Genomic DNA, 11845 nt, shown 5'->3' with positions numbered 1-11845 from the left:
CTGAGTGTTCTTTTTTAGACTTTTCATTAAAGTCCTTATAACTGTCAAACTGTGTTACTATTTCGAAGCATTTGTTTTTGCATTAAAAGTGCATCAGAGTACTCTTTCAGCTCCTCCTTTAGTTTACTTGCTTCCGGACGGTTTTCTGGCTTCGCACACAGCATTGCCTTTATGATTTGATGCTGCAATTAGACATAAGAAGAAAACAGTGTGAAATCAATATCAATATCAATCAATGCTGTCATTTATTGTGAAAGTCCAGTATATATTATTTGCCACATTTATACTTTACTTGGGAAATTAAACAAAGAAAACTTTCAGGTTCTAAGACAGTCCTGCTTGGTCATTTTTGCTATTAACGATCAACAGTTGTGGCTCTTCATCCTTTGATGGAAATAGATGATTGCTGGAAATGTTTATGTAGTAAACTTAAAATAATGTTGATGTACCTCTTGTGGAAAATTATTCAAAAACCCTTGAGGAAGTTTCTGGCTTCGGGCATTGTCCCAAACCTGGCATTTATATAATGAGAGAAGGGATAAAAATGATGATCTGTTCATTTATTAAACAATATTAAATAAAAAAAATAGTACACATTAAATTTGATTTATATCAACATTCTGCTTCCTATGACACAAACTGAGAAAACCATTATTAACAGAGCAAGTTTGCAGCAACATTTTGCATAAGCTTTGGAAAAACTCACCGCTTTTCTTTCAGGGCCAACAGGGAGATTCCAAAGAAGTTCAAAATATATCAACCCCAAAGCAAATATGTCTACTTTTCGGTCGTAATGGCTCTTGCTTTTCTGTCATTAAAAAGAGAAAAACAAAAAACGGCCAATTTTGTGAGTAAATAATAGAAGACAAAAAAAGGTTTTTACTATCTCTTTTCAATATGAGTGGACTAACCCTTAAGGACATTGGGCATTAGAAACTAGTTTAATAGTCAACCCAATGCTTCTTTGGTTTTAAGGCGGTTGATTTAAATGGTTTTCCTATTTACTTGCAACAGTAGTAAAATAGTTTTTTTAGTAGTACAAGAAAGAAGGTGCATTGCCCTATGGTGTTGACAACCTTTAAAAAAAAGTGTCTTTAATGTCTTCTCTTACTACCTAATATTTATTAATGGGTAAGACACTAAATTTCAATTTAGATTATTCAACCTGCTCGGGAGCCATATAAGATGGTGTTCCTTTGTAAGCACTTCTTTCCAGTAGATTCTCAGCATCATTGTCAATCTCAGCAGTGACCAGGCCAAAGTCTCCAATCTTCACTTCTCCATCCCGTCCAAACATGATGTTGGCAGGCTATACATTTTAAGAAAAGGCACAAATAAACGTCTACCTCTTTATGAGATGTGCAGCAACAAACAACAGTCTTCTCCTCTTTGTCTCACCTTCAGGTCTCTGTGGATAAGCATCTTTGAGTGAATGTACTCGACTCCACTGGCTATTTGCTGAGCAATGATTAGGCTCTCTTCCTTTCTCCTTGAGTCTCGCAGAGATTTCTTCACATTCTGAGTATTCTTCTCGTCTATCCACACTCTAAGTGTTTTAGTATCACACAGCTCCATCTGAATATAGAGGCACTTTTCAGATGAATCACTAGCAGACCTTGAAAATAAAAAAAAAAAACAAATGAAGGAATTATGAACCTTTACTTTATCCTCAATGGTGAGGCAACACTCTGTAAACTACTGTAAAAATCAAGAAGACAGAAAACTGTGGCGCAATGTGTGTTGCTATAATAAACTGTAATATTGATTAATTTTAGTATAATTTTAGCCACAAAGAGAAAACATGTGTCCAGTCTTCAAAAATGTACATCAAGGTAACAGACAAGAAACTAAAGTGTGAAGTGAATGCTTCCTCTGTCATTTACACCACATGTGATGCAATGTTAAGACATAATAATATTAATAATGAAGTAATGTGACTTACTGCGAAGTACTGTAGGTGTCGCCTGTACTGTCCATTTGGTATTCTAAATCCTGAATCCAACAGGTGTAGTATCGAACAATGTTGGTGTGATGGAGGTCTGATAATGCCACCACCTCCCTTAGAGACTTTCTGATTATAAGAAGTACAAGAAATATCAATAAACTTTAAATCTCTTTTAAAGCATCTGTAACTTTCCAGCTGAGGGACTCAATACATCAGGAAACAATACTGTAAGAGTATCTCTGTGAAGACTTATAACAACTCCCTCACTTTCAGAAGAATTCTAAGTTTCATATAGCTTTAGGCTGTCATTGTGCTATGATGTAGCCATCAAATGCATATGTAACGCACAGAACTAACCTTAAGTAGCAAGCTAGCTGCAACTGAGGAATGTACACTTTCAACTAACCCAAAAAAAAATTCTGTGTCAGTTTTGTATAAGAAACATTGGTTTATTTATTACTTTATGAAGTAAGAAGACATTAGATACTAATGGGTGACCTGATACTAGAATGGATAGATTGCATACCACATGGAGATAAATGCCTTAAACAACAAAATTCCTGCTCGGATCATTTGCTGCGTTACTCTCTCGTTGTATTATTCCCTCTCTCCACTATTTCTATCAAAAAATGTTTCCAAATGCTAAAAAAAAAAAAGGTACATTAGCGGACAGTAGCACAAAGTCACATAAAACAGTAATGTGATGAGAAGTTTGGCACCTTAATTCATTTACTGATGCTAAAGTGAAGGCTGCAGATGGATGTTAAGTAAAAACATAACATCAAAAACCTAAATGTATTTGTACACCGAAAAACAAAAGATGCAAAATATCCCCAAACACTTGACAGTAAATTTGCCACCCGCCTTACTGTATACTCTTGTATACTACTAGTGTGCTAATCTCTCTCAAATCTCCTGTACAGAGCTAGTGGCAATTCACCTTTTTCATAAACTTAAACAAAATTAAATATTTATATTAAATATTTACTTACTCTTTGCAGCGAACAATTTTAATAGCATAATATTTTTTCAGCAGTTTATGTTTTGCCTTATAAACACGACCAAAGGCTCCTTTACCAAGGCGCTCTATAGAGTCGAATTCCAGTGTAAACCTGTAGAGATTAACATAGGTGTTACTATTAATGACAAATGCTAACAAAGAGAAAATTATCCTTTAACTATAAACTGTAGTAAAAACATGATAGCAGTACATTGTAGTGTTGTTTTTTTAATACCTCGATTGTACTACTTGACTTGATGTTTTCTCGGTGGAACCTCTTTCTTTACTCTTTTCTTTGAGATCAGAGTTGTGCAAATCCTTAAAAACAATGCAAAGTCAGCATATTGAAATTCCAGTATTAAACAAAAAACTGAAAACACTCAGAATTTCTGTGAGTCCTTCATACCTTTTTTGTGTGTCTGGAAACATTACCGAAATTTGCTGCAATTCTAACCAGGAAAATCATCATCAGCAATAATGTCAGATGAAATGTTACACAACGATGTTTACAACAGGTTTCAAAGTATGACTTACCTTATTTTTGGTTTTAAATCAGGATTTTGAGCCTTAAAAAGGGAGAAATAAAGGGGGAAATAAGGCTAAATTAGATGCAAAACATTTGTTACAAACAAGACAAACTTAGTTATTAAATGGTATTATTAATAGTAGTTTGAAACACTGATGTCAATCATCAGGTACTGAAAGTTTGTAAGAGTTTGTAAGGTGCTATTTTACAAATACACACTCAATTTCTGCCCAGAGCCTTAGCTAACTTCTTGTCTGTATAGAATGTATATATTTATGTATGTTTTCCACATACATCATCCCAAGGAAACATTTCCTTCATTTGTACAAGTACATAGTTGAGCCTTGTTGGATTAGTTCCTACAGATAAAAATTATATACTTGAACAACACCACAAGAAAAAATAATATTGTCAGTTATTTTTCAAATTCTTGGAAAAAGTTAAGCCCGTTTCTAGCTAATATTATCCCCTTTAGTACAAATTACTCATAGGAGATTTGCATAATTATCCACCTGCTGGATGTGAGGAAAATCTGCAGTGTGCAAAATCATTGGCCAGTATTGCAGTGATACAGATTTTTACCACATTTATATTTTAATTAGAAAAGAATATCAGACTGTAGGATTCAGAGGTTTAAACAACATGGGTTTACCTTCCCAAGGCAAATCCTATCATTGGCATTTTTTCTTGAACTTCTGTTTCTAATTTTACTTATTTATACAACTGTGAGTTTTATGTTAAAAAAAAACAAACAAACAAAAACAAAAAACAAAAACAAAAACAGGAACAGCAAAAAAGAAAGTGATGAATGAAATTGACACATACAAAATCTAGGATGCATTCGTTGAGACCGGAGTTATTAGTGAGGGTTTTTTTTTCTTGTTAGTTTTTAATTTTTATTTTATTCTGACTTTGTTTTTAATTCACTTTAGTTTCAGTTAGTTTCCAAAGTGAATGTTCTTGTTTTACTCTTTTTAATTATTATTGCATCAAGGGGATATGTCAGAGGCAAGATTTAGGAAAATCAGGTATTGCAAGAAAAAAAGAAAGCAGTTGACTCACAGTGTTGTAGACATATAGGGTCTCAATAAACATGTACACCAGTGACTCATCAGGCAGATTGAATTAAACAAACTAAATACTAAAACTAAAGATATTTCCTCTATATTTGTATTTTAGTTTAGCTTTTTATTCCCCTAACTGTGCAAAATCATTTCACTTCACTTTAAAAAAAAAGAGTCTAGTTTTAATTTTTTATTTCAGTTTTTTCACATCTAATTTTAGTTTAGCTTAAGCTGACTATAATAACCTTCACTGAGAAAAAAAAAACAGATCAGTTTTTCATTTAATTAATTTATGAAGACTGTCAAATGCATTTGTCACATTTTAATAGATCATGATCACCAATATGTTGTGTTTGCTTGATCACATTTTTTAATAAATAACTATTTTCATACCTTGATATTACTATAGATACATCACCCATTATTATTGAAAAGTTGTTATTGCAATTATGAAAACTACTAATTGGGAGTGTAGAATTGGAGCTAAATAATTAAAAGCATCCTAATATAACCGTGTTAGTATCAAAGGACATGACAACAAAAGATATAGAAGACACAGAGGATAACAAACCTGTTCCTTGGAAGGTCTCTGAACCTTTGGGGAAACAACTGGGTCACTTGAAGTCGTTGGTATTCTTTCTGATTTTGCATCATGTGGGATCCTTTGAAAATACAGCAAGATACATTCATGCAGTTTTCTCCACATTAAACTTAAGTATTAGGTGTGCTTGCTCATTCCATTGCCTTACAGTGTGCTCGCTGGGCTGGACAGCTGGACTGGTGTAACATCATCTGACACAGCTGACCAAGAAACCAGCTGAAAGAAACAAAAAAATGTTCAGCTGTACACTAAGACACCGTTTGGTAGTAGGACACTTTAATGTAAAATAATATGATTGTTGGTAAGTGCAGGGGATATTTATTAACATGCACGACACGCCCTTACTATTTGTCCATCTGGCTGCTGCAAAATTAACCATTGGTTAACCACATACATGTATGTTTAAAATGAGACTGTCAGAAAAATTCTAAATGTTTTTGAAAACATTAGTTTTAGCTATAATTTAAACCTCCTAACACCTGAACTCTTTCATGGCATGCATTTTTAATTTCTCCTTGCTATTTGGGCTGATTGGGAAATGCAAAAACAAAGAATTACATGATTTTTTTTCTGATTTTTAGAGCCACATATGAGGACATTCGCTTTAAATTTCGATAGAACAGTGGCAGCATAATGTCCTCGTAAGTGGAAATCAGGCCCTTGTAGAGCAAAATTTTGTATTTTGGTCTAGACAACTCAAAATGTGATGTCCACATATGTGGATGCCAGGTCCTAGGAGGTTAATATACAACATAAAATATTTATCCATAATCACTTTCTGTATGGTTTCTGTAAAGTACAGCAGTGGCTTCAAAAGCATGTTAGCATCCTGGAACCCACATCAGGCGTTTTTTGGATATTTTTCACATTTAATCTCTTAGCATGTCTGCTTTTTGCGACTGTTTTTGGTTGCATATGTAAATCTGTGAGGTCTGTTCTCAAAGCGCAAAACATAGAGAAGAAAATATTTAAATCAAGCACATACACTTATTTACTAATGTTTTCAAATGCCATTTACTGATAACTGTACCAATAACGCTAAAAAAAAAGAAAAGACAAAAAAAGCATGCCTTATTTTTTTGGGCTCGATTTTGAAATTAACTTACTGCACCTGCGTTTAGAAAACAACCGTAAACTTTTGTAAATCACCCGTAAAACTAACCACATCTATGAGCTCTATTTGGGGTTTGCTCTCACACACTAGTTTGCTCTATTTAGCAAATCTGGTCGTATGCTTTAGAAACACATGCTTTTTTAAAAAAAAAAAAAGAAAAAGTTCACTAAGTACAATAATACCTGATGATTTTGTTAGGAACATATTTCTGCATCATCCAATCTTTGAGATACAGCAATATTTGGACACTTATAAAAATTATGATTATGATTATGAAGTATTGTTCCTTTACCTAAATTGTGCTTCCCTGTCTGTAACACTGAGCTTACACTTTTCAAGCTGTTTTAACACATGAAGTTCAGGCAGCTTAGCGAGAAAGGACAATACAAAATACTTGGCTGTCCTCTCTTTTATGACCTTACAACTAGCAGGAAATAATCCGCCTCAGACTAGTTTGCACTATTGGAAATACAGTTTGGTTTAGGCGAGCTTCCCGTATAAGTGGGTTTGAAGCAGTAAGAATGATGCCCACTCATTAGAAGTGAATGCAATCTGACATCACACATCATGTGTACGCAGCAAGTAGGGAGCAGGTAGATAAATGAAATGTGTGACATTTGCCTTCTCACAAGCATCTCTGTTGAATGATGCTGAGAAAAGTTTAGTAGTGCAACCCTTTTACCGCCTTTATAGTAAGGAATTAAAAAGCTAGAGTGTGTTGGGTGAGGAATATGGAAGATTTCAAGGTTGTGGATAAAAACAAAAATCATTAAGTAAAGATCATTAAGTACCTTACTATCCCAATTTGATTGTTCCTGAAGAGCAGACCACGCCTGCCGAGCAGCATTTTGTTTGGCCTCTTTGATAGTCTTACCCTCACCCACAGGATATTCCTTGTTGTCAATGACTACTTTGTAGAAGAATCTGTGTAGGGAGACAATATCAGCAGCAACAGGTTTAAGAGTTTTGTGCCATACAAATAGCTTTATATATACACACATATAGATTTAGTCTATATAAGGTGTATTTAGTTAAAAAGGTTAAGTCATACTCACTGAGGATCATGTGGTGGACCGCATTTGCTCACTAGGACGTAATCATGGCAATGCTTTGTTTTCTGACAGTAGAGATTGATGAGTCCTATGAAATTCTCTTCTGTAAAGATTTCAGCTTCTTTCTTTACCATCAAGCTCTTTGTCTTAGAACTATAAAGACAAGCCACATATTCAGAACTTTACCAACAAAAGAGAATCCAAACATTGAAACTGAAACTATTTGTTGCAACTGTTTGTCCTCACCAGTTGTCGTCATGATTCTGATTTATTTCTACTCCTTTGTGACTTGAAGAACCACCGTGTTTTAGATCGATGATCTTAGAACAAGAACGGACATTTAAACTGATTTTTCTTAATCCGGTAATTTAAAAAAAAACTTCTGCAACAGCCTCAACATTACAAACTGGTGAACCATGGCAGGAGTGGATGAAAGAATGGGATATAACCAACCTGCTCCTTGGAAGCGTTAGATGACTGGGAGAAAACAACTGAGTCATTTGTAGTTGTTGTACTGCTACTTGATTTTGGACAACCAGAGTCCCTTTGAGACAAATAAAATGCCTAATTAATAGGTATTTTCAACATTACATGTTACCATCTACAGTACTGCTCAGCCTTACAGTGTGCTTGGTGGTGTGGACAGCTTGGACGGTGCTCTATCATCTGACACAGCTGACTTGATAGTTATCTGAAAACACAAAGGAGGTTGTGGCGCTGTTAAACACAACCCTTCTCATTATAGTCTGCATGATCATACAGAAGAAATTCTGATTTAGTTATTCGAGTAAGGCCATCAAAATCTGACTGATGAAAAATCTCCAAAATAGGCAGAATACTACAAGAATTATCTGAGGAAAACACTTTAATATGCAAATAGGACAGAGTGCTCCATAATAAAAAGTTACGATGAGGCCAAGAGCTTACTCAACCATTACATGCAAAAAGGATTAGGTGAACATACACAGAGATGGACACCTGAATTTTGTTTCTAGGGGAACTCAAACTCAAGTGTGCAATAAAATGATGTAAATAGTGTATGCAGCATCTAAAATACCAGGCTAGGGTCCCACTATTCTTTGGGAACAGTGTGAGCCTGTTCCCAAAGAACAGGTACCATAGTGTGCATAGTGGAAATACCAACATCAACAATCTACTAAATGGCCAAAACACACTGAAGAAAAATATAAACGCAACACTTTTGTTTTTGCTCCCATTTTTCACGAGCTGAACTTAAAGATCTGAAACATTTTCTACATACACAAAGGACCCATAACTAACCCATAACTGCTGATTAGCACCTTGACATGCCACACCTGTGGCAAAGGAGAAGTTCTCACTAACACAGATTTCGACAGATTTGTGAACAATATTTGATAGTAATGGGTCCTTGTGTATGTAGAAAATGTTTCAGATCTTTAAGTTCAGCTCATGAAAAATGGGAGCAAAAACAAAAGTGTTGCATTTATATTTTTCTTCAGTGTATTTAATATCAAAAGAACCCATAGGACATTCATGTGTGTATGACAATCTATCAGTGTCTTCATTTTCTCCGGAGACTTAGAGTTTTTAGTTTTGGTATTATATCAGTTTTTAGGTCTACTGCAGAGTCTCTTAGGCTATGACAGCAGGTTTGGAAATCTAACAATCAGGAAAGCAGGAAAAATTATAGGAACATAAACATTCCCCAAGATATTTTTTTACGGTTCGATAGGCCACAATATTTTATTAGGAGGTACAACTTCCCTTTGAATATTTGTAGCAGTTATACTGACACAATTGTCCCTTTGTCAGTTAAACTGATAAATGAACAGCTCATGACTGAAGGACAACTCTACTACTACTTCAACTATTTATTTAATTATTTATGCATTCTAAGGTCTGTATTTATAAAAGTGTGCCCAACTAAGGTTTATGCTTTGATTTTTATTACTATGTGTGTGTGGGAGGGGTTTCAATGCAGGAGCTGGCCGATCCAGGATGATTTCCCCCTACGGCAGACAATAAAGTACTCTTAACTTAACAGAAAATGTTAAATACCTTGCTGTCCCAGTCTGACTGTTCCTGAAGAGCAGACCAGGCTAATCGAGCTGAATTTTGTTTGGCTTCCTTGATGCTGTTACCCTCACCAACAGGGTATTCCTTGCCATCTATGACTAATTTGTAGGAAAATCTGTTGTGAAACAGTGAAAAACTGGTTTACATCATTTACCAACTGTTAAACATCAGCCAGCATTTAGCAGAAATTGTCCATAATGGCTGGTAAGGGGACGGTCACACTCACTGTCGATTATGAGGCGGTCCACATATAACCTCTTCAATAAACGTGTGGGAGCGGGATGTTTTCTGACAGTAGTGGTTGACAAGACCTATGAAATTTACCTCTGTAAACCTTTTATCTTCAGGTTTCACAGCCAAACTCTTTATCTGAAGGCTACAATATCAAAGAAAAAATACATAAAAACTGAAACTTCAACCACTTTAAACAATACATAGTTTACAAAAAGGCTTCACAGGGATAAAGCATCAAGAAGAAACACTGTTTCAACTCACCAGACATCTGCAACATTTTGTTTTGTTTCCTCCTTTTGCTGACTTGACGTGAAAATGTCTTTCTCATCTCCAGTCTGGAATATAAAGTACAAGTGAACAACATGCTACTAGAACATGCATGAAAATATTTAAACCATTTCTCCAGTTTTCTTTGACGTCAAGTCAGTCAGTATAAAACAGTATGTTCCATTAGTTACCTCTAAAGTGCCACATATATCGTGATATACAAGCTTGGCTGCTTCCTCCTTAGCTTCCCTTCTTGTTTTCCCGGAAGCTGCCGGGTACTCCTTGTCACCAACAAAAAAGTTACACCATCTAACATTAAAAGAAAAATATTAAATAGATTTCAAATAGATTATTCACATATACAATCAAAACTAGATGCATCATGTAGACTTACTGATTTTCATTATTTGGTCCAGGTCTGGCAGCCTCCACGGGCCTTACAATCACCCTGTTCCTTTGACCATACTCATTAAGCCAGCAGGTGTACTTGATGTTACTGACACTTCTCTGATGAACTGATGTATTAGAAACTTCTGCAGCATTTTCTGTCTGTTTGTAACCAACAAACACACAGCAGATTAAAACAAATGTCCACACATACAGTGAGTGAATACAATGGTGCAATGATCTTACAGTATCAGCTGATTCCTCCAACAAGCCCGCCAAGGCATTTTTAGCAGCGTTCTGCTTGGCTTCCTTCTTGTTCTTTCCAACAGCGTCAGGATAGGCTTTACCATTCAGAACAACTCTGATAGTAAATCTGTTGAACAGACAAATACAGTAAACTCCTAGTGTACTTTCCCCACACAAAATATTAAATATGCCATTCTACAACTGGAGGCCAATTTAAGCTTTAAAAATTGGAACACTGTTACTGTATCTTTATATACACGTGGCAAAAAAGTACTCAGGACCACAGAACTTGCTGCTCAAAAATATTCTGTTTTTAACATATGGTTGGGATGTTTTATTTGTACGGTAGGAGGTAAACAAAGAATTGTAACAAAATATTACAATTGCATGCAGAGTGACAAAGTTTATGTGTGGAAACAACACACTAGCAAGATACTGCAGGATCAACATACCTGTGGACATTTAGTAAATGGACTAAAGCGACGTACAAAATACATTTACTGTACACAAACGTGCATTTGGTAGCGAGTGAGCGAAAATACAGTGAACTACTACAGCTTCACTGAAGAGTCTGTCCTACAAAAATAAACACGTATAAACTCTCGTACGACATCCCAGGTCGCAGATCCCATCTATGTTCAACTTACGTTTTAATGTGGTCAGGGCCAGCAGCTCCAACCTCCACAAACTGGAGCGCCAGCCGCTGTTTCTGTGCATACTCGTTTAACTTAGCTATGTAGTTTTCCATCCTAAGTTTGTCGGGAGTCGGAATATTTACACAAAATTCATAAAAATAGAGAACAAAGTACAAATCTCAAAATAAAACATGGTTTCCGTTTTTCCTTTCCATGTCAGTTTAGGTTTCGTTTTATCCGTAAACGTCACATGGTGCTTTCAAGTAATGTCCGACATATCAACAACGTTTTGTTCAGTAAAGTCTTTATAAAAAAGAAATGGTTTGAAGCTGTACGCTGAAATTAGCAGAGTTGGATGGAAGATATCAAAATAAAGTATAACAACAGAGAAAGTGTGAGTTATAGTACAGGAAAACTGAGTAGCAACGATGCTGTTTTGGGAGAATAGCTGTTTGTTTTATCAATAGTTGTTTTAGATTGTTTTTTGTAGTTTAACTAATGTTAAAGCTCGGAATTTTAACGTCAGTAATATGTGATTACCTGTTTGTGTTTTTTTTAATCTTACGTATGTTAGGATTGAATGACTACATGTCCCAAGATGTTTAAGAGCAGCTCCCATCGCTAAGTTTCATGGGAACTGTAGTTCTTTTGTCAAACGCCAAACGTAGAGATGTGGCGATGTCATAGTGACAATAACATATAAACCAAAAATCCTT

The 11845-nt window shown here is 35.3% G+C and overlaps 1 protein-coding gene across 3 annotated transcripts in view; it reads right to left on the bottom strand.

Moving 5' to 3' along the window:
- The window catches only part of LOC120735184 (interferon-induced, double-stranded RNA-activated protein kinase-like), a 109570-nt gene extending 98197 nt beyond the window's left edge, over nt 1-11373 (bottom strand). The window contains exons 1-24 of one of the 3 annotated variants that reach the window (XM_040034369.1): nt 11142-11371; nt 10495-10621; nt 10256-10410; nt 10053-10170; nt 9856-9929; nt 9587-9736; nt 9343-9475; nt 7926-7993; nt 7756-7846; nt 7549-7622; nt 7306-7455; nt 7042-7174; nt 5285-5352; nt 5107-5197; nt 3480-3511; nt 3352-3394; nt 3181-3263; nt 2938-3057; nt 1943-2071; nt 1399-1615; nt 1166-1309; nt 707-808; nt 450-512; nt 18-182 (exon numbers count right to left, since the gene is read on the bottom strand). In XM_040034369.1, coding sequence (XP_039890303.1) covers nt 45-182; nt 450-512; nt 707-808; nt 1166-1309; nt 1399-1615; nt 1943-2071; nt 2938-3057; nt 3181-3263; nt 3352-3394; nt 3480-3511; nt 5107-5197; nt 5285-5352; nt 7042-7174; nt 7306-7455; nt 7549-7622; nt 7756-7846; nt 7926-7993; nt 9343-9475; nt 9587-9736; nt 9856-9929; nt 10053-10170; nt 10256-10410; nt 10495-10621; nt 11142-11242 — 2604 coding nt within the window. In that variant the 5' untranslated portion in view covers nt 11243-11371 and the 3' untranslated portion in view covers nt 18-44. Of the gene's footprint in view, nt 1-17; nt 183-449; nt 513-706; nt 809-1165; nt 1310-1398; nt 1616-1942; nt 2072-2937; nt 3058-3180; nt 3264-3351; nt 3395-3479; nt 3512-5106; nt 5198-5284; nt 5353-7041; nt 7175-7305; nt 7456-7548; nt 7623-7755; nt 7847-7925; nt 7994-9342; nt 9476-9586; nt 9737-9855; nt 9930-10052; nt 10171-10255; nt 10411-10494; nt 10622-11141 lie in introns of those variants that run through there. The other 2 variants (XM_040034370.1, XM_040034371.1) reach the window with 2 other exon arrangements.
- Nucleotides 11374-11845: the final 472 nt, after the last annotated feature.

Source organism: Simochromis diagramma, unplaced genomic scaffold, assembly GCF_900408965.1.
Source record: "Simochromis diagramma unplaced genomic scaffold, fSimDia1.1 OVJJ01000481.1, whole genome shotgun sequence".
Classification (NCBI taxonomy): Eukaryota; Metazoa; Chordata; class Actinopteri; order Cichliformes; family Cichlidae; genus Simochromis; species Simochromis diagramma.
Note: the sequence above shows the minus strand (reverse complement) of the source record. Positions and strands in the feature narration are given on the sequence as shown.